The sequence below is a fragment of the Marmota marmota genome, unplaced genomic scaffold, assembly GCF_001458135.2.
Source record: "Marmota marmota marmota unplaced genomic scaffold, marMar, whole genome shotgun sequence".
Taxonomy (NCBI): Eukaryota; Metazoa; Chordata; class Mammalia; order Rodentia; family Sciuridae; genus Marmota; species Marmota marmota.
Window position 1 is genome coordinate 52,288,097 of NW_026000005.1, and position 22,732 is coordinate 52,310,828.

A 22,732-nucleotide genomic window follows, 5' to 3' on the forward strand; every position below is an offset into this window, starting at 1 on the left:
CAGCGCCCCCCCCCCCCAGCACCCAGCTGGGGTCCAGAGAGGCACACAGACCCCGGAGGCCACTGGCTTCCTGCTGCTCACACACATCCAGGCAACATCCCCAGGACAGGACACGACACTCTTCAATCCCAACAAAAACAGGCACCTTGCCATGTGCTAAATGACACACACACATCCTTGGGGGTCACCTCGGAGAGCCGTGGGGACACAGAGGGAATCTTCTAGTTCCTCCCACAACCCAGGGACGTAAAGGAGGCGAGTGAGGCTATCTGTTCCTGAAGAATACTGGGAGTCAGCCTCCTGAGAGGGGTGGCAAGATAGGAGGGCGGAGCCACCCGCACAGGTGACATCACCAGCCCACACCGCAACAGACTCCTCCTTCACAAAAGGCTCAGGTGCCCATGGCAGGCAACTCCTGCCACTCTGCTCAGCTGACAGATCCTGCCGCCAGCCCAAACCTGGGCAACTGGGAGTCTGATAGAGCCTGTTTCCACAGGGGGCTTCGAGGCCCCTGGGTACTATGAAAGGCTGGTAGAGAGACCCGCCCCACTGGACACACCGTCCCCCGAAACCTCGGGAAGCCATCAGGCTGAAAGCCAGTGTCCAGCAGCCTCTTGAAGCCAGAGTCCGAGGAGGAAACGCAGCCGCTTCCCCTGGGAAGCAGGGCTCCCGGGGCGGTGGAAGCCAGGGTCCTCGCCATGCAGCGCCCTTGGGGGACACCCGACACCCACGATGGGAGAGGGTGGATACCAGGGGCCAGGAAGAGTGGCTCCTGAAGCGAGGACTGTGATCCGAAGCACTATAAAAACCAAAGGGGGGAAGGAGGAGGAAAGCCACAGACAGCGGTTCTGTTCTCCAGGGCATTGTGAGGGACACGAGGCGAGCAGGGAGGAAGGGGCAAGAGCAGCTTCGGTGAAGGCAAGGTGAAAGGCTGAGGAGAAGCAGGCCGGGGTCTCCTGAGGTCACCCTTCCTTGCCTGGCCAAGTTGGAGGGAGGCAGTGCCACTGTTCCACTAGACTGTTTCCCGGGGTCCAGAGCTCTGAGGGACTTGGCCTGGCCCTGCACTCTCAGCCAAGTGCCAGAGGACCCAGGCAGCAGAGCAGGGCACAGCACGACACGCAGGACCAAGAGCGAGGGGCGCGGGCGACAGCACCTCACAGGTTCCGCCCCAGCCCAGAGGACAGGCTCAGGCCTGCCTCGACACGCTGAGGGGCTGGGCCACGGTTCCGGCACCCACACTACACCTCCTGTCTAAGCCACTGGGCTCCCTCCCTCATGTTCCAGGCACCTCTGAGGCCACCTGGAAGCATCAGAGCTCCATAGGACGCGCAGGGAGGCTGAAAAGTGGGCCCTCCTGAGACAGGGGAGGGGCATCCACTTGAACCTCAGCTCAGAGAGAAAGAGCCTGTCTGCCACCCTGGGCCAGAGGTGGCACTGGCAGACACACCGCCAGCCACTGCTGCCCAGCACAACACACAACACTTCCTCCCCGCCTGCATCAGTGCCCGCCTCTGTCCCAGAAACCAGAGAAGCGCCAGGGACCCAGGCCAGTGCACGGCTACCCCACGGCCACTTCAAGAACACCCAGCCCAGTGCCCGACAAGCTCTCTTCCCTGTAACCTAGCAAGCTGTGCCCACCTTAAGCAGGTCAAGAGTCCCCTGCTCTTAACTACTCCAGGGCTAGAGAGTAACTGGCAGGGCCTGAGCCCCCGTGCACAGCAGGCCTGGCGCTGGCCCTGGAGCCCGGATGGGGCCGCTCTCCCACTGACACTCTGTGGTCTGGCCAGTCTGCACACGGCCACTGTTGCAGAGAGGGAGCAGGTCGAGGCCCGGCAGTCAGAAGCTCCTAAAGGGTCTGTTCCAGAGGGGCCCAGGAGAGGGTAAGAAGGGGGTAGAGATCAGAGAAGGCCTTGGGGTGGGAGGACACTGGCACACCTGAAGGGGTTCCCAAGAGACACCACCAACAAGGGTGACGGCAGCCTTGCCGCTGTCCCTGGCTGCACTGGGTCACCCAGCACCTCTCTCCGCAGCAAGCACACTCAGTGAAGACAAGCCTCTGTCCACTGCTCCCCAGGAGCTGCAGGAGCAGCCGAGGAGGGACACATTGCCCTCAGGGGGCTCCCTCATGAGAGAGCCAGGGGCAGATGCAGCCCTCAAGGACAGGGAGGTGTGAGCTTAGGTTTCTACAGGGATTCAACGCCTACAGGAAACGCCTACAGGAACCCCTCGTCCTTAACCACGTGCCCAGGGTCCAGGAAATCCGAAGGCTGGGCTCAGTAGACAGGCCCAGGCCTCGACCTAAGGTCACCCCAAGGCCATCTGCATGCGTGGTGGACTCCCGTGTCAACACATCAGACCCTCAGCCCCATTCACAGATGCACCCAGCTGAAGACCAGGTCCAGCTTCAGTTGGCCGAGTCATCACAGGCGTTTCTGAGTGTGCTGGAAGGTGTGGGGTGGGGAAGGGGCTTGTCGGCTGGGTTTTTAAGTGTCCGTTGAGGATGCACTGATGTGAGACTCCTCATGAAGGTCAGCAGGCAGACGGAGACGCAGCTGCAGAGGCCCTCTAAGGAGGCCCGCCACAGGCAGCCAGAAGCCACCGAGGAGGCGCTGAGGCTGCTAGTGTCATGGTCAAGGCCTCAGACTGAACTCTGTGAGCATGGAGAGGCCAGCGGTACTCTAGTCATCCACAGGACACAGCTTCTCCTCGAGGACTCAGCCCCTGTGGACACTCTGTTGACCACTACCCTCCTCAGCCCTGCTCTCCTAAGAGCTGTTTCGTTCACAGGGGGACCAGCACCAGGGCAGCTTTGAAGACTGTGGGTCAGGAACCGACCCCTCACACCGCACCTGCTGGGACCCCGGGTGGGCCCACGCCCTCTGGCACCCCACCTATGGGTAGGCTGATCGGGACGCCCCGTGCCTTCTGTGGCGGGCAATTTGTCTTTCTTTTCCCAACAAGCTAGAAACTGCCTCAGAACTTCTCAGGTGCAGAGAAGCTTGTGCAGATGGCCTCTCCTCTCCCACATCACAGCAGGCCAGAACTGGGGCCAAGTGCTGGGTCAGGCTGCAGAGGCAGCCAGGAGGTGGAGGACCTGCTTGCGCACCAGCTGGATGTCACCCTGGAGAAAGAACTGCTATCACTGTCACCCACCACAGGCAAAACAGTCCAGAGAAATCACAGCTTCTCCAGTGCTGCAGGGACTCCCTAACGGGGACACGCCCTGACCTTGCAAATCTGTGAGTTCTCAGCAAACACAAAGACACACCTTGGAATTGGGAGGTGAAGCTTAGACAGCAATGGCTGTCCTTTCCAAGAATCCCTGTGGACACCCAGGCCCACACCAGGAAAAGCGTCTCTGCACCTCCTCGCAGAGCCACGCGGAGACCAGGCCAGGACACGGCCCTCTGGAAGGCCCCTGCTCTAATGGGGACTACTCTGCTCTCACTGGCCTGGGCGAGGGTGCCCTGGATCCCCCACACTAGGTCCTAGAGATTGTGCTAGGGAGGCGCCCCCTGGGGCAGAGGGTGTCACTCAGGGCCTGCAAAGCACAGTGAAGAGCTGAGGCTCTGCGGGGGACGTGAGTGAGTGGCCATCCAGAGACCTCGCCAGAGAGGGCCACACCCTGCCTGAGTGCCACTCAGGTCCACGGAGCCATCACGGAAGGTGAAGAAGTGCCCCCCTGATAAGAGGAAAGGCCTTCCACACAGAGGGGCAAATGGGGGTGAAAGGGAATGTCCCTCTGCCCTCAGAAATGGCCCTAGCATGAGGACCCTTGTGAATGTAAATCCACTATACACCTGGGGAGTGACAGAGGGCTACTAGAGAACTAGCCTGCAGCTTCTGAGGCCAGGCACAGGGCAGGCAAGGATGGCAGTGGGCAGGAAGGCCCTCCTACATGCTGGAAATGCCCACAGGAACCCCACGTCCTGACCCAAGTGCCAGGGGCCCATGGAATCTGAAGCTGGGCTCAGTTTCTGGACAACATGCAGAGCTAAGAGTATAGATAGCACTCTTCCCGCCAGCACATGCTTTTCCTGGACTCCTGGGGAGTGCAGGAGGGTCCCTGGCCTTCCCTCTGCCTAGGATCCCCTGCTCAGCCAATGCCCACCAAGCTTCAAGCTGGCATCGCCAGCATTTACCCCATAGGGGATCTAATCACCAGGCTGGCCCAGGCTCTGGCATGACCAGGTCCACTCAGCAGGAGGAAGACATGCCCAGGACAGAAGCAATGGACAGGGTCACAGGCCTTGCCCAAGGTCACTTATGAGCTCCTGCAGCATTCTGCTAGGTCTGTGGGGTGAAGGGACTTGGATGAGGCCACAAATGCCCTGCTTATCTGACCTCCCGTACCATCCCCACAGCAGGAGCCTGGCGAGGCTGCCAGGCTCCTGCTCTCACTCCGAGCACCAGGCCCTGCTGGCGCCAGCCCCACCTACCCCCAACACAGGGTACCAGCAGTAGCAGCCGAGACCAGAGGTGAGACATGAGACACTTCCCTGGTGTGCAGGTGTCCAGTGCTCACAGATGTGAGGAGCAAAGCTAAGTAAGGTCAGTCTCAGATTGCCTGAGAAACCCCCATCGTCACCTGCCATCTACATGTCACTAGGCACATCGCTTAACCTCTCAGGGTTCCTATCTGTAACCTGCAAGAGATGATGGGGCCAACCTCCCAGAGCTCAGGGAAGGGCCTGACCCACAGCAAGTGCCCCCCACTGTGCCTAAATGACGCTCCATGAAGCTGATCCATGCCCATGAAGACCTCACCTGCTCTGCAACGTGAAGCCTACCTCACACCAGACAGTTCCCATTTACACAGGAAAGGAAGACAGTCAATCCTGAACTGCAGAACCATAGCTCACCACTCCTACTAGAGGTACCAGGGTTCAAGGCACACCTCGCAGCTGCCCACAAACTATGACACTGGCCGATTAGGACTTCTTCAACCCTGCATGACTGTTCCCAGAGGTCCCTGCACAGCCAGAGAGTTGCACACATGAGAAACTAGCCACAAGCCGGAAGTGTCAAACCACGGCTCCCAAGACTCTTTCACAAGGAGAAATGGTGGTGGGAGCGAGCTGAGAGCCCCAGGTGCAGTTGCGGCCATGGGGGCTCCAGCAGAAAGGGCCTGCACCCCAGCAGCCCCGGCTCCACTGTGCTCCCTTCACAGCAACTGGAAAGAGACTGCCTGGCTCCTGGGGGCCTCTACACCCCAGGAGCTTCCCCGTGGCCACAGAGCAGACTGCTCGCACTTCACTGGGCACGCCTCCACCTGTGGAGTCTTCACGTAGTAATTCATCACATTCCTGACAAGTCGTCTTTCAAATGCCATCTCTTCTAGGAATGAAGGCATTTTCCTGAAAAGACAGATATCATCAAGCATTAAAAAAAAAAAAAAAAAAACCAAACAACTGCACACCCTGCTATGAGCTACACTTGGATTCCATGCATACATCAGAACAACGTCTAAATCAAGCCAAAGACTTGTTAATACACCAGGAAACACCTTGAAGGAGAGTTGCCTTCATTTGATGACAGCTTTTTGATTGATCAATTCTTTCTGCAAGTCCTTCCCCTGCGCTCCAGCAGACAAGGGAGTGGGGCCAGGAAGGAGGGAGCCCATCCTAAGGGGGTAGCAGGATGGACCCAAGGTCACGGAGGGAAGAGCAGCGACCACACTGTCCTCCAAGGAGAGTGACTGAGAGATCCAGGAGTCAGACTTCTCTCTGGACCTGGTTCCTCACCAAGAGGCCTCGGGACACTTTGCTCAGAACCACCTGGGCAGAAGCACCCAGGCTAAGAAGGACCTGAAGGCGGGGTAGCAAATCAGGGCCACCCTGGGCCACGCAGCTCCAGCTGACTCCTCTGTCAGGGACGGGGAGGAAGACGCCCAGGAAGCTGCACAGGAATCAGGCTTTCAGCCTTTCCTTCGACCTTTAACCAAGGACAGGTCAAACAAAGTGCGGAAGACAAAAGGTTCTGGGGGGAAGCAAAGGGCTTTTTGTGCAGAGAAGCCCAGGGCGCTTGGCCAGGGCTGGACGGTAACAAAGGCCAAGGAAAATCCAGCAAGCCCCAGCCCCTGGGCCCCCAGAGGCAGAGAGTGCAGAAAGTGCCCCTAGAACTACTGTGCTGGCTTCTACAGGGCTCACCCAACGGCCAGAACACAGGCCAGTCAAGGGTGCAGCTGAGCGTGAAGCAGCCTTGTTCCAGGCACCTAGAGAGTGCTCTCCAGTGCGCCTGCCTGTGTGTGTATGACCAATAAAATGCCTGTCTGCAGGACAAGGACAGGCAGGTCCCAGCTCCTGGTATTCCCTGGGCATCACTTCGACTCCTTCTGCACAGCACGGAATTCCACTCCAGTTCCCAGGACTTCTCTATGAACTTCCGACCTCCAGTCCCCATTCAATGACCAAATGAGAAGGCAAACCCTCTCCTTCTCTTGACATGCACCCAGGCCCCTTAGGTCCAGCCGAGCGCCAAGAGGCCGAGCTTCCACAGGGCGCTGGTGGAAAAAGACACAGCCACTCTACGTGACTCTGTGCGCCTTCCAGGTTGGCCATTGAAGGGGGACCACTCCACGTCGATGGGTAGGCCTGCATCTCTAGCCTGGCCCGGGACCTCAATGCTCATCTTCATTGACCACTCTCAGTCCCGTGCCCAGCTTTCACAGGAGCCAGGACTGCTCCTCCAACAGGCGCGGCAACATTGCACTACTCCCCAAGGGACATCCCAACTCGGGAGGCCAAGGCAGGAGGATTGCAAAGCCAGCCTCCACAGTTTAGAAAGGCCCTAAGCACCCTGGTGAGAGAGTGGCACAGAGGGGCCAGGAAAAGGCCTCTGGAAAGAATTGAGAGGAAGGTTTAAGTCATTTGGGGGCTAACACAGCCAGCTGTTCACACCCTCGCTGGGGACTTTATAATTCTTGCAAGTCTCCTGGGACTGGGGCCTTCCTCTGCCCCAAGATATTTCACTTTCGCTCAACATCTCGTAGTTCACAATGTACGCAAACACCCTCTGACCCACCTCACTGCAGAAGGAGCAGCCAGGTGCCTGCGTGATGCCAGCCTGTGCTGTGGGCGGCCGGGAGGCTGGAGCGGCTCCAGTCCACACTGGCATGCACAGAGGCCTTGCAAAATCGGTACAAGGCCGGGCACACGCTGGCAGGCCAGCTCTAGGTCAGGAGAAGGCAAAGCAACCCTTCCTGGTCCAGAGAGGTAATGCCTAGGTCAGTACTAAACGGGGCCTCTTTTGCTGCAGGCTCCCTGCCATACTGACACTCAGAGGCCTGCAGTACTCTCATCCACCTGGAGCAAATGCAAGGCTCGGAACGCAGACTCACTAAGAAGGCTGGTGCTTAGACATCTTGTTTGAATGGCCAAAGACGGCAGAAACCAGACTTCATCAAGTGCCACCAGCCACACATTCTACCCCTGAAGCACTGCCAGGTTTGAACAGCCAGGAACATGGAATGCAGTGAGCACAGGGCTCTGGAAACACCACCGTCTGTGGACAGTGCGTCCTCCAGGACCCACCCCACTAAACAGGCTCAAGCCCTGGGAGGCCAACTGGGGTCTCTGCCCTTGACCCTGCTGTGACCCTGCCTGTCCCCTCAGGGTGTGGGGTCTAGTGTGGGACTCTGGTGGCTCCACTTCTCATAATCAACCTATTAACGGGGGAAACTTTCATCTGTGAACCACAGAGAGCCGTCAGAATGTTCCGGGCCTTTTGTTGGTGTGGGGAAGAACTCTCTAATGCTGCAACACTCAATACCAGAAACCAATCCAATGAACGTTCACAACATGACGCAGATTCCAACAAACCGTGCACAATAATGGTGGAAAAGCAGTTTATACAAAGAAACTCGGCTCTGAGAAGGCCTCCGTGTGTTTGGCCATTTTCCCACGGACTTTCAATTAAAAACCACTGTGGGAAAGTGGGTCCCGCCGCTGGAAAGGGCAGAGACCAGCAAGGCCACAAAAGAGGCCCTCTGCTGACACCTGGGGCTGGCAGCACTCACAGCTCCACAGCCAGAGTCGGGGCCCCGGAAGGGCCACCTCACTGTTCCGCCTAAACAGCCCAGAAGGCCTCCCTGAGGGACACCAAGCACACGCGCTGAAAGGAAAAGGTGAAGTGGACATCACCCAACAGAACTGCTGCTTCCCCAGGACGCTGTCCACAAAGGGAAAAAGACGCCCACAGGACAGTACTTGGAAGGCACCTGCCCAATACAGGAGCCATGTCCAGAATGTGCAGAGGACACCCAGGGTTCAGCAACGCAGGACAAACACCACAAGGAGGACGGGCACAGTGGCCACACCTGAGATCCACGAGGGAGGCTGAGACCGAGGACCGACTTCAAGGCCAGCCTGGGCAACTCGGTGAGACCCTGTCTCAGAAGAAGACGGAAGCCAGGCGTGGTGGGCATACCTGCATCCCAGCAGCTCAGAAGGCTGAGTCAGAGGATCGTGAGCTCAAAGCCAGCTTCAGCAACTTAGCGAGGCCCTGATGCAACTCAGTGAGACCCTGTCTCTAAATAAAAAAATACAAAAAAAAAGGGCTGAGGGTGTGGCTCAGTGGTCAAGTGCCCCTGGGTTCAATCCCCCCATACCTAAATAAATAAATAAATAAATAGGCCTGGGATGTAGTTCATCAGTAGAGTGCTCACCTGTCAGGCGTAAACCCGAGTTCTATCCCCTGCATCACACATACACATACACAAAACCAGACAGACATTTTCCAGAGAAGACGTACAAATGGTCAATGTGCCCATGAAAAGACGCTCAGTGCTGGGTGTGACAGCACACCTGTAATCCCAGCAGCTCGGGAGGCCGAGGCAGGATTGCAAAACCAGCCTCCGCAGTTTAGAAAGACCCTAAGCAACTCAGTGAGATCCTGTCTCAAAATAAAAAATAGAAAGGGCCAGGGCTGTAGCTCAGTGGTCAAACATCCCTGGGTTTAATCCCTGGTACCAAAAACAAAGAAAGAAGAAAACAGTGCTCAGTGTCCGCCGTCATCACAGAATAGGAATTCAGAGCAAGATCACGGTGAGCTGGGACAGGCACCAGTGCCAGAACCGCTCTCGGCTGCCCACACGTACCCTAGGAGGCTCACCTCTCTGGCTGCTAGGGACGCCACAGCCAGGCACCGTCTGGCCCCGGCAGAGCAGCAGTTCACCTGTGTCCCCAGGACTCTCAGATGCCCACCCACGTGGCTCTTGCTGTTCCACCCTCTTGCCCAAGCTGCCCTGCACTCCTGCAGCAGCCTCTTCCCTCCACAGTGGCCTGGCCACCTGCAATGCTGTCAAGGCAGAGGTCGGAAGGGAGCTGCACGTCTGGAGGCAGGGCATGGAAGACTGAACAGCGGCCCCCCAAGAGGCCCACATCCTTACTCCACTACCCATCAAGGGCGGCGGGACCTGGGAGACCTTGAGATTAGGCCTGTTTCCATTTGGGGACAGGAACTGTACAAGGTGACAAGGCGTTCTGTCCTAACCAAGCAAGGAATTTATCACATCCTACACAGTCCCATCAAAAGGCCTCCAGGGCTAACTTACTGGGGCCCTCGCAAGACGGAGCACTCTGAACACTAAAAACATGACGGCGCAGGCCCAAGCATGAACAGCACTGACCACGAGCTCATGGTCACACTCAGACCCAGCAACACTGCACCAGCCTGTCGGGTGACTGTGGTGGCCAGCTCCTCAAACTCAACGGGGACCAAGCCTCCCAACGTGCACCTGCAGCCCCCAAGGAGGCCAGGCAACACCCCTGGGAAATGCTGACCACCCAGTGGGAAGCAGGACACCATTCTTGCCAGCCTACAGGTGCTGCATCTGACACAGCATCCCACGTGGACCACGGGTGGCTGGAAGCAGACGGAACACCCAGAGGCCAGCCCCAGCCTGGGACACACAACAAATATGGTGCAGCGAGCATGTGTGGGCCAGCAGGCAACTGGCATGAACAAGGCACAGGTGACACAGGGCCCGGCCAGCCCAGGGGCTTTTACTTATTACTTATTTGAACAGCTATAAATACCGCCCCCCACCGCCCCCCGCAAAAAAAATACTAAAAACTTTGAGACAATCAGGGATTTTAAATGATGACTATTTGATGGTATTTACGGATCAGCTCAGGCCATGGTGATAGAGTTACAGCCAACGTCAAGAAGCAGTCTTGTCTCCTGGAGGCAGTGTGACAGCCCAGCAGGGAGGCAAGGATGGCAGTACAGACAGGCAGGACGCCCCCAGGCCAGGCCTGCTCAACAGGGGCCACAGCTGCCCTCCTCTGTCTCTCACTGGGGTAAGGGCTTTGGATTCCCATAACAAAAGCCAATGGCCTCCAAGGGAGCAGGCCTTGGGCAGGTGGCAGGTGTGCTTCTGTGCTGCTGGCCTTTTCTGGCCCTGGGCAGGCTGCAAACAGCCCTGGGCTCACAGGGGTGGAGATCACACTCACCCCCCAGCTGTTTAGAGGGAGACCCAGAGATGGGCACCTGTGACCCCGCCAGTTGCTGCAATTCCCAGGAAGAGTTTCCGATCATTACCTAACGGGGTAAAAAAAAAAGAAAAAAAAATGTTCTTGTGAAGGGCAAAAGCCTGGGGTTTGCAGAAAGACAAGAGACATGGGGAAGCTGGGCAGGGGCTTGCTGGCCTTCTAAGATGCCAGTCCCAGCCGTGAGTGACCAGGGGTCCAGGACCTCAGCTCCTCTTTAACAGCTGACTCGACAATAATGAAAGTAACCTTTACAGTAACAATGAGACATAATCTGCCCACTTCAAACAAAACAGAGCAAGCAAACCACTGAGCAGGTCCCCGGGGAGCCCTGCTCCCACTGGCTCTCCAGGGCGGGGCTCTCCCAACCGGGCACAGAGCAGAGCTGTCACTGTGACTTAACTTGACCTAGAACAAACCTTGTCCCAAAAGCTGCTCCAAAAGGAAGAGGCTCAGAAGTCCCTACTGAAGTCCTGTCCTTAGGCTGGATTAAAACAGATCCCCTAGGGCCCCCCCAGCTGCTCCAGGCTGGGGGGCGGGGAGGGCAGTGACAGCCCTTTTTAATTGAGTCTTTCTTACAAGAAATCTTTTCCAAGAGCCAAGTCCTAAAATTATTTTGTGTGACAGGGAAGGAAAGATCAGTGGATTTGCTTTAAGTTGTAAACATTCCCAGAGCTGCAAATACATCCCGCTGGCCGCAGGACTGCGCAGGAAACCAGTAAACAGCAGAGCAAGCTATAATTACCATCTTGCCAATCTCCTGCGACGCAGTGGTGGTTTCAGGAGGGAAGAGAGGCGGAGGGGCTGGCCGGAAGCCTCCTGAGCCCACGGCTGCCGCGGCCTGAGGCCCAGACCACCAGGATGAGCACACAGGCCAGCCCCTGAGGCTGTCCCTGGCAAATGTCCCCTGATGGACGCCAAGCTGCCGGCAAAGCCTTGCTCATGGCTGCTTTCTTCACATGTGGTTTGATTGACGCAAATCAAGAGGCAAGCAGATGATTCATAACTGTCTAAGCACAGGGCTCACACAGAAATGGCACCAGCCCAAACTTGCTGATTCACCAAGAAACTACCGTGTCCCAGGAGGCACTGCCAGATTGAACCTTCACATATAGCATGCAGGCAACTCCTAGGGTGGGCCGGAATCTGGCCCTGCTGCAGGCCCAGACGGAACAGAGGCACGTGTGGAGGAGACCAGCCCTGCACCCCCATGCACATGGGTGCACATGCATGCATGGGTACCGACACGACGCTTCAACCACAGCCCCAGGCACCCAGGCCTCTGCCTGGCCCCACAGCCAGCCTTGGCCCTCCAAGTGCCAGGCACACCTAAGTGGAGAGGCAGCGAGATGGACAGCAACACCCCTGCCTTTCAGGAGCTCCCGGGGAACTGAAGGTCCCAGGGGAGGCCCCCGTGTGCCAAGTGAACCACAGACAGACATAATGAAGCCACACCCCCGGCTGGGCAGATCGCTCTGGGGGTCTCACAAAGCTGGCAGAGGCACATGAGTAGGGCGGCGGCGTGACCCGAAGATGACAGGTACGGTGTGACCACTGATGAGGACCTGGAGGGAGGTGCCGTGAAGTACCAGCTGAAGAACATCAAATCAGTTGTCCCAACAATGAAGGGCTTGTCTGTACCTCTCTAGCACCCTGCTGCCCGCACTTCCTGCAACCAAACCCCAGGTCACTGAGCTGCCGGGGGCAGGGAGAGACACCAAGTTCTGTCCATAGAATCTGTAAGGCCTCACAGCCCTAGCTGGACACCCTCAACTGGGAGAAAGTGCCCCACGGGACCCTCAGTCCCATCCCCAAAACAGATCCACTAGTAATGGGGCCCCAGCCATTAGGTCCCAGGGGAGGCCCCCGTGGTGCCAAGTGAACCACAGACAGACAGGGTGCTGCCCACTCCTCAGCAAAGGCTGGCCGCGGCAGGGAGCAGAACACCACAGTCAGGGAGGAGGGTGAGAGGGAGCCGGACAGGCCTGCAGCTGCCCCTCCTCCTGCCACTCAGTCCACTGGCCCCCACGACTCCAGCCCTGGCCCTGACACCCAGCCCTGCAGCACTCAGCACCATGCAGACCAGCGGTGGCGGCCCTGGCTGGTATGGCCACGCTGGCCTCCTCTCTGTGATGACACCTACAACCCTGCACTGTCACAGGTTTCGTAGCCTCTTGCCCAAGGGCCACAGAACCTTTCTAGATGACCCTCAAACGCTCACCTTGGTGTCCTGCTGCTGCCCACTCCAGCCTGGCACAGCGGGGCTCAGTGTTTGTTGGAGGAGGAGTAAAAGGTGAAATTCTTTTCAGCAGCAGAGGCCCAGATCCAGCATCCCAGCTCTTGAGCTTCCCTAAGGAACAGCAACCTCCAACCACACACAGTGGACCTGACCTGTCCTCCCAGCCACTCAGGAGGATCCCAAGTTTGAGGCCAGCCTGGCAATGTTAATGAGACAATGTCTCAAAATAAAACATAAAATAAGGGCTGCGAATATGGCTCAGTAGTTGAGCACCCCTGGTTCAATCCCCAGCACTGCAAATAAATAAACGAAGGACGGACGGAAGGAAGGAAGGGGCAACAACCTCTTGTCTCCAGTCCAGCTGGGCTTTCCAAAAGGGCAGAGGAGAGCACACTAGGCACTCAGGCGGTCACGGAGCAGGGGGCCCAGCATACGAGGCTGCACACAGCACCCTGGCCTCCGGGCACCTCTGCAGGCTGCACAGGTTGCGAGGCTGCTGCCCAGCACCAGGACATTGTGACAAGGTCTGCCTGGGAAGGGCATTTGCACTGTGCCCACCAGCGTGTTGCAACACACAAAACAGGGTCACTTCCCACAGCCGTGCGACAGGGCCACCCCTGGCCTGAGGTACCTCCCAGCAGTGGAGTCCTGGGATCTGCAGGGAAGGAGGTGAGTCTCCTCTGCCTCCTTCCTGTGGCTGCCCAGGCCACCTGCAGGGATTCTGAGAAATAAACAGCACTCACCCATCCCCCTGAGACTGCTGAGTCTTCAAACCCTCCTCAACAGACAAGGAGGAAAGGACCAGGGAGCCAGCGGCAGCCACAGGTGATGAGGGTCCGGAAGAATGACGGGGGCGGAGGGGCGGGGGCACTCGACACATGACCCCTGCTGCAGGCCTCACAGAGAAAGGCCTCCACCAAATGACACTGTCTGCTGGTTTAAAAGAAAGAAAAGGAAACTTGATGATCTAATTAGTAAGGAAAAAGAAAGGCTTTAAAGTAGAAAGACACCATGTAGCAGTCAAAATAACTTCAGAAGGTCTTAGCTTGTTTTAAGTTACCTTCGTGCCTTCAGGTGGCCAAGGAGCTGGAAACAGAGTAGGTGTGGAGCCACCTGGGAGAGGAAGGGCCTGGGCAACCCAGGGCTGCAGCAGCCACCTGGGCTGAGGGCCTCCAAATCCCAGAACATTCCATTCAAGCCGAACAAGGAAGGACCTGGGCCTCCACAGCCGAGGCTGGGGTCTGCCTCTCCCAGAAGACTGGGCGCCCAGGCACCTGGCCCCGGACAGGCGACTGAGCAGCATTGCTGACAGGTGTGGCTGAGAGACGGGGGCACAAAGCCTCCGCCCGACACCAGGCCACAAGCCCTCACCACCCACAAGCCTTTCAGGAAGCACATGAGGCTCGTCTCTTGGCACCCCTGTGTCACAGAGGAGAATACCGAGGCACAAAGAAACTAAGTTCTAAGAAAAAAGGCTGGGGGTGCACACCGGTGGCCCAGACTCCTTCATCTGTCTTCCTCACTGTCCCAACAGAGAAACAGTCCTTCCCCACCCCACCCAAGCAAGTCCTGAGGGAACTGGGCAAGCAGAGGGCAGCAGTCCTGGCAACCGAGCTAGAAACAAGCGAGATCAGCAGCAGCAGGGGCCAGGACCCCAGGCAGAGACCACAGGGAGCACACACCCCTCACTTGCTGGGTCCACATGGTGGACACCGGACCAGGTGCTGAGAGATCCAGGAATGTGGAGGGAGAAAGCAGAGCCTCTGCACTGACCAGAGTTATCCACCCTGGGAAAGCAGCAGTGCCAAGCCCTCCCCCTCCCGCACCTTCTGGAGGACCATCAGGAATGGCTCAAGATGGTCATTGGAGTGGGGCACTTCTGTAGTCCCTGCCCCAATTCTAGACTGAGCGCGGGTGGTCCGTGGAAAATGCACTTCCCCCTCAGGAGCCCACCCCCTACAGCTTGCGTGGAGGAGGCCCCTGCCAATGCCCTGAGGCAGACTGTTTCTAGAACTTCCAGATGATGGGCAGGTCAGCCAAGAAGCTGACCAGGTGCTGATGAAAATCCCTCCATCCCCCCAAAGATGCACGCTGGCTCTCGTGTCAACCCTGGGAGACAAGTTGGTCAAAGAAAAATAGCAACCGGAAATTTCTGTTTTATATTCTCTCATTTGTAACTAGGCCAGTGACCCAAGAGACAGGGACCACATCAGTGCGGGTGAGCCTGTACTCTGCAAGGCTGGGTTAAAGACAGCGGGCCTCAGCCCTTAGGGCCCGTGTTGTCCCAAACCTCCTCCATGTTAAAATCCCCAAGAATGTAGACTCACAGCAAGCAGCTCTGGGACGGCGCTCGGGCTGCACCGAGGGTTCCTGGTAAACATGACTCATCTGCGCCCACAGGTCCCTCCAAAGGGCAAGGCAGGGACACAGAGGGCTGCTACCTGCCTCCTCCAGCCTCAAGCACTGAAACCTCAGGGTGAAGAAGGACACTGGGTCCTCTGCAAGAGCGCGGGTGCAGTTGTCTTGTGTGAGGAAGATTGACATTCGTCTGAAACCAAGTAATACTGAACATCGACCTCCCAGAACTGTCCACAGTGCACAGGTGACTCCAAGACCCAGCCAGTTCCCGTCACCAGGCAGAAGCATGCAATTTCCCAACACAGCCTGCCATCTGGAGGGTCTGACACACACTGTGGCGCGCTCTTCACTCACACACACACACACACACACACACACACACAGCAGCGCCCTGCTAGCAGCTGAGGTCTAGATCAAGCCCTGCTCCTCCTGGGAGGTTGAGCCCTGAGCTCAGGGCCGGTACCCAGGGGGAAAGTGGTGGCAGAGGGGCGACAGAGGCTGCTGTGGGGATGGGCTGCCTGGTTACTCCGGCTGAGCTGGGGGGGTGAGTCCATAGAACCCGGAGGAAGGGGTTCCAGGAAGAAGGGGTCCCCAGGCCCTGGGGCACAGAGCTGTGGGGTTTCCAAACAGCAGGCAGCTGAATGTCGCTGGAGCCCCCGAGAGAGAAAGCAGAGCACAGTCGGGCCACAGCCAGCAGGGTCAGCACCACGAGGGGCCGAACGCCCCGACCACCGTGGGGCTCGAGGACAGACAGGAGAGCTGAGGGTGAAGCAGTCTGACTGGGAGTTTTAGGGACTGGTCTTCATTTTTAATGTGATTTGTTTAGTTCCAAGTTTACCTCATTTTATTTCATGATGGCTTGTTCGACAACCAGTGCCCCCAAGCCAGCGGCAGCTCACCAGCCACCAAGGAATGTAGTGGAGTGGGACAGAAGCAGGTGGCTCCAGCAGAGCGTGGGAGGACCTGCCCCAGACACAGGAATGGGGAAGGGCCTGGAAAGAAAATCAGGAGACATTTCCGAAGCACCTGATGGGAAACACAGTGTTCAGTCAGGAAAAGCAGGAGCACAGGCGCTTCAGACCTGGCTGAGTCAGACGCCACAGACTCCCTCCAGCGTCTCCTGCTCCCGTTGCGCCCTTACTGAACCCAGCACTGTTCCAAGAACACAGGACAAGGGTCTCTCCTTCACGTGTCCTGTCCTGGGTGAGGAGAGCCCAGACAGCAGGGCAGGGCACTCGGGGTTCCCAGGGAGCCCGCAGGACCCACCCCGGGCCTCCCAGGCTGGGCCAGCAGGATGGCTCTGTCCATCACCACCCCTGCCCTGCGCCCCTCATCCCAACGCAGAACACAAGCCTGCACCAAGCCTGTGCCCTCAGCACCCTCCAAGGACATCCTTGGAAGAGGGAACTACTTCCTAAATTTCAGAAAAGCATCAAAATCTTCACTCACCCCTTAGATTTAGGCAAAGGAGACAATAAGATAAACAGGGCCCTATCTACTATGGAAAAGATCACTCCAAATAGGAAGTCACCAAGAGTCAGGACAAATGTAGAGTTTATCAGCTTTACCGAAAGTCCCCTAGCGTTAACCAGAAAAAATCTGCTCAACTCTTTTAATTTAAAACTAAACCAACAATTTTTACTGTACTGAACTCCATATTTATTTCCCAAAGGAGAGCTAATGTTTTCCGTGTTATCAAACTCTCACATGGTGGCCAGTCTCCAGTTAATTCCCTCCCTATACAGAAAAAGGAGGGCTGGGCTAGGCTCAGTGGCAGAGCGCTCGCCTCGCACAGTCAGGCTCTGGATTCGGTCATCAGCACCACAGAAAGATATACAAACAAAATAAAGATACTGTGTCTATCTATAACTTTAAAAAGAAGAAGGAGCCCCCACAAGGCTATATTATGGGCACCCCCAGGTGTCACATCACTGTGTACACTATGCCACATCAGGGCCCCAGGAGGTTGCTGCCGGGTTTCTCGGGCAGGATGCTGGGTTTCTGTTTGAAAGCCCCCGGGGAAGCATGGCCATCCTGGGGGATGCACCTGCAGTGGAGGTGGGCAGCCCCTTCCCGGGGCTTTCCCTTCATTCTTGGTTTCATGCCTCCTGAGCCCTGTGTTCCATCAGTCCTGATGGGTAAAGTCTTCAGCTGAGGACCCCTGTGCTCCCGTGATGGACGATGAGGGCAGCCATCTAGCAAACCACCCCGGCACTCAAGCCAGAGTCCTGGGTGAGGCTAACAACGTGTGGCTCAGGAACACCCCAAATGTCCACAGTCACTAGCTGCTGAACCAGCAGAAGAGGGGGTAGGATGGATGTCAACTATCAGGGACCAGAAGTCCATCTTTCACATCATCTTGAGTGACTGTCCCTGTTGTATAAGGGACTGAGTTTGAGGTGTGGGACCAGGATGCACCTGGTGCACATGCAGGTCTGCTTGCGTTCCTGGCGCGCAGCCTGCTGGTCATGTCCAAATTCCCTGTCCCTCCAAACCCCGCTCTTAGTGACACTGGAAGGTCCCAGGATCTTTAGGTTACCACTTCTCCCTCCCCTAAACACACAGAGAAGTGTCTTTTAGCAATAACAGTGAGCGTTGCTCTTGAGTATCCACACCATTGTGGCTGGGTGCCCCACCTCACCATTCCTGGGCATCCCCGCAGCCTTTGCTGCTGGGGGTCGTCCCCACATCATCGACACCTAGTTCAGGGCTGGGGAGTCACAAGAAAACCAAGAATCCCAGCAAGAGAAGGATGTGCGAGTCATCATTGCTTGCCAGGGCCAGTGCAGGGCCAGGGACAGCTTTGCCACCAATGTGTGCAAGCCCCAGCTGTGACACCAACCAGAGTGCTGAAAATAGACACGGGTTTGTTTATATCCCCTGTGCTGAAGAGTCAGGTGGGGGTGGAGGCTGTCTCCTGCCCCCAGAGTCCAGGAGTGGGATTTTGAGAAGAAACCTCATCAGGTCACCTAAAGATTAATGGCTTTTAGGAAACCACCAAATCCAACCCCCACTTTCTGGAATTCAGGCTTTTGGGTGCCAATGTGCAGTCATCCATGGGAGGCCCACAGCCAACCTGCTGCCAGCCCGGAGGACCAAAACAGCTTCAGAGACAACCTGCAATTAACACAGGAGCAGCCATCTTCCTAATTTAGGTTAATTTCTGCTTGGAAGTCCACGTTGGCAGCGGCCAGCACTGGAGCTATCTGCGTGGGTGCTCTCTGATTTGTTCTCCAAGTACGTGCAGTTTTGAGATCTTAAAGAGATTACAAACGTCCAGCAGCACCTGGCCCACAGAGCCCTGCCCACCAGGCACAGGGTGCACCCTCCTAGGAATAAGCCTTTGTGCTGAGTCCGCTGCTCCTGCCCCTCAGCCCTTTGTCTGCAGCCTGGCCATGGGTCCCTGGGCAGGACACTGCCAGCAGGGCAAAGGCCCACCTCAGCAGGCAACAGGCACTCTGTGCTCCACGGTGGAGCTACCACCATGGCAGTGGAAGTGGGCACCCACCAGAAGCACGGGGTGTCCCAGGAACCAGGGTGCCTGCTGGGTGCAGGGATGTACCAGGAGCATAGGCCCTAGAGCACTGCCCTCCTGGGGTCCGGTCAGTGGGCCAGGCAGTAAACAAGTGCTCTTGCTGGCTGCGCTGCAGGCCAGCATCTGTTGTTTGGTGGATGGATGACGACGCAAGGCCTTCGAGAGCTTCTGCAGCGAGAACGCGATCCAGTCAACACTGCCATCCCGAAGCCAAAGAACCCGAGGGGCATGCGGACAGTGACAGAGCCACGCCGCAGAGCCCAGGACCACAGCAAGCAGGTGCTCAGGGTCTGCAAAGAACAGACCCCCAACCCATACTGAAAAGGCATCTCCTGATTCCAGAAAAGGGTCCCCTGGCACTCAATCCAGAGTCCTGGGTGAAGCTGAAGTGTGTGGCTCAGGAACACCCCCAATGTCCACAAGCACCAGCTTCAGGACCAGCAGAACATATTCGTCTACTCCTTTTTTTCTGATTTTGAAAGAGGGGATAGGATGGATATAAACTACCAGGGACTAGAAGGCCATCTTTCACATCATTTTGAGTGACTGTCCCTGTTATATAACCCAAAAGAAATTACAAGGGACCAAAAGCTGTGCGGGAAAAGGCATACAACAGCATCCATGCAAAAGCCCGTTCAGGTCCTTCAGTGGGAAGGACACTTTTGAGTTTCAGTTTCCATCCAAGTGATGAACAGTAAATTCAATTAGATACAGTTTTACTTTAAAAAAAAAAAAAATGCAACTAACTGTCCCTGTAGAATTGGCCTAGAAGTGCCTGCCAGGCCTGCAGGTCTGTGGATAGCCGCTGCCAGCTCCCAGAGCCACCCGTCCGCAGCCCACCAAGAAGCAGTTTCCCTCCAGGCACCCGCTCCAGCCCCCTGCTCCAGCCCAGCCCTTCCTCAGAAGTGCTTTTCCCAGAGAGCCTGGTGTGGGCCCAGGAGGTCCCCAGGGCATGGATTCCTTGAAACAATACACTGAAAGGCCTTTTAGACAGCCCAGCTGGCCTCTCCGTGCTGGGGCCTCCAGAGCACTAACATGTAATTGCCTTCTGAATCCTAGGAGCTTCCCCCAACAAAGGCTGGGCCAGGACCAGCCCCCTCCCCAGCTTCTGGGTGAAGAATTTTAAAGATCTTGCAAAAACCCCGGTGACTCAGAAAGTCCCATTTCAGAAGTACCTGACCCTGGGGCTGGGGATGTGGCTCAAGCGGTAGCGCTAGTGGCCCGGGTTCGATCCTCAGCACCATATACAAAGATGTTGTGTCCACCGAAAACTAAAAAAAATAAATATTAAAACTCTCTCTCTTTCTCTCTCTCTCTTTAAAAAAAAAAAAAAAAAAAAAAAGTACCTGACCCTGTACAAAGGGGGAGAAACCCCCCTCAGCAGGGCCAGAGCCTGATGAGAGCAAGCATCAGAGACAGTCAGTCCCGCCACCTGAAGGTGAGGTGCTCAGGATGCTGAGGGGCTTAGGGGTCAGCACCAGGAGAGATGCAGAGAGGAGTCTGGGGTCCAGCCTAGGGGCACCTCCCTAGGACGCGCAGCCACTGCACCCCAGCCCACCATGGCCCACACTGAGCAGCCGAGGCCCACACGGGCCCTCCAGAGGCAGGCTGAGCTAGTGGCTGAGCAACCTAAGGGCAGCACTGGCTCCTTCCTCCCCGAGGAAACCTCTTTACTAGAGAACACACACAACGGGATCTGCTGGGCACAGCTGAGACCCTCCACAAACCAACGCAAGACTTCCAATTATCTGCTTGCAGCCAGTAAAAAAGGAAAGCAAATTTACTAGAGAAAGGTGGGCCACGTACCCCACCTTGGCCCCCAGCCTGTCCTAGGACAGCCGCGGACACAACCCAACAGTTGGCTTCAACACACACCGCAGCACGGGGTCACGGTCACACTGACACTGAAGTACAAGTGTGTGTGTCCAGATCACCAGTGGGCGGGGCTGAGGGGCAGCTGGGGGACACGTGTGGTGTGCCCATCATGGGGCAGGGCTTCTGGAAGCTGTGGGCCAGACCGGAGCCCACTCAAACTTCTAGTGCAGAGATGATGGTGGCCGTGGGCACAGGAAAAGAGCAGAGAAAACTGCTGTACTTAGGGAGCCTACTGAGAGCCGAGGGTGGAGAAAAGCAGAGTTCCGCCCGAGGCAGGTTCCCTGGGCTCTCTCTTCCAGGAAGAGAGGACCGTGGTGGAGGAAGCAGGGCACTCCAGAGTCCACCTGGCAAGGCCAGGGGAGCACAGCACTGGGGGCAGCAGGAGCTGGGGGCAGGGAGACCACCTGCCTGGCCTGGGCCTCAGCAGAAGGCCGGCTCCCCACAGCCTCCCTTTCCTCGACAGTGAGACAGCAATGTGGCCCTCCCCAGTGTCACACGAGGCCACACTGGTGACTACTGGTCAACTGTCAACAGGGCTGCAGCACTGTCAGTCAGGCCTGTTTCCACTCAAGGGAAACAAGCAAAGGAGCCGGAGAATGCCTGCCAGTGCAGCTCCCACAGGGCCGAGGCCAGACCTGCAGGACACACCCCAAAAGCCGCCTCCCATCCACCTGCTTTCAAAGGGGTGACCAGGGCCGGCTGGCGGGATAAGGGCAAAACAGCTGGCTCCAGCTCAGGAGGAAGACAGCTGTGTCACCACCAGCAAGACCAGCGAACCACAATGTTCAACGGGGACCTCAGGGAGCCAGGACAGGGAGGGACTTCCCCCACCTTCACAGGTTGGCATTCTTTGTTTAAATGTCCTAAAATAAAAGAGTGCTGCCTGGTATCGAGGGGGAGCCGTGCACCCCAGCTGGTCAAAGGCGGCCTCCGCTACACCAGGGCTTGCCTCCCGTGTCCCTGCTGCCCACAGGCTTTGTCTCTCCTCTGCTGATCCTGCTGAACCTCATTTCTAAATACAGTGTCCCACCAGAACCCACCACAGCAGAATGGCTGGCCACCAGGTCCCCACACACAGCCCAGGGAAGCAGGCTGCAGGGTCTCCTCTGTGGCCCTGTCTTCCCAACAGCATGACCAGATCCTCCTGAAGCAACACCTTCCCAACCCCTCCACCCTCCCGACTCTGTGGAACATGCACTGCTTTTACGGAAGCTTCTGGCAGGGCACTGCGGCTCCCGCCCTCCACAAGACCGGAGCCAGCAGTTAGCCATGACCGGCAGCAAGGTCACCTACAGGTGACTCTTCAACCCCACAAAGGCCACAGAGATCCAAAGACGGCATGGCCCCATTCTGCAGATGAGGCTGCCCAGTAGGAAATGGGCTGAACCCAACACAGGCGTGTGCAGGCTAACCCGCAGCTGTGGGCCTAAGCACTCTGCCCACACAGTTGGCCATCGTTCTTAAAGCACACGTGTGCACACGTGCACTCACAGGACATGCCGGGCCCTGCCCTGGGCACACTAGCACCTGACCATGAATAAGAGTCTGACATCCTGCAGGGTGGACTCTGCCTGGCAGCAGTGAGGAGACACGCACAGCCCGGCCCTGCAGGGCCCTCACACTGGCGGGCACTCTGGGTCACAGTCTCACTTCTGCAGGTGCAGAGGGCCAGCTGCGGGCGCAGCAGTGCCTTGATTCTAAAGGTCATCCCATGGCATTTCTCGTGGCCTCCATTGTTCCAGGGCCTTGCAGATCAGGGTCCAATGCTGGCTGGCATTTAAGAGAAACTGTCATCTGCTCATTTCTGTTCTTCCCTGACGCTCAGTCACAAACCAAGGCAGTACTGCCCAGTGGGGCCTTTCACAGGGTGGACCTGTGTGGCAGTGTGGCCAAGGGGGCTGGGAGTCACCTCCCCTCAGCCTGGGGGGTTCCTGGTAGCGATTAATTTAGACAGCGTTGGACTAGTGGCCAAACCCGCTCCCACGACTACCTGAGGCAGACAGTGCTGGAAGCAGTGGCCCGGAAGCTCCCCGACCTTCCTATCTCAAGTGACGGGGACGGAGGCGGCTGGTGCTTCTGCCTCACTCCCCAGCCAAGGCAGCCTTGGGTGGTCCTGGGCCCAAGAGAAAAAACACCAAACGCCCATTCCCCTTCATCTTCCCATGAAAGAGCAAACAGGAATTGAACTTCATGCTACTTACTCTAAGGCCATTCAGGGACACGGGGGCGGGGCGG

The 22,732-nt window shown here is 57.1% G+C and overlaps 1 protein-coding gene across 6 annotated transcripts in view; it reads right to left on the reverse strand.

Annotated features, from left to right (window-relative positions):
- Hdac4 (histone deacetylase 4) overlaps positions 1 to 22,732 on the reverse strand; it is a 217,823-nt gene that overhangs the window by 149,603 nt on the left and 45,488 nt on the right. Inside the window, exon 1 of one of the 6 annotated variants that reach the window (XM_048808875.1) lies at positions 13,473 to 13,753. The exons of the other annotated variants lie outside the window; for them this stretch is intronic. Coding sequence (XP_048664832.1) covers positions 13,473 to 13,476 — 4 coding nt within the window. The 5' untranslated portion in view covers positions 13,477 to 13,753. Of the gene's footprint in view, positions 1 to 13,472; positions 13,754 to 22,732 lie in introns of those variants that run through there. 6 annotated transcript variants of the gene reach the window in all.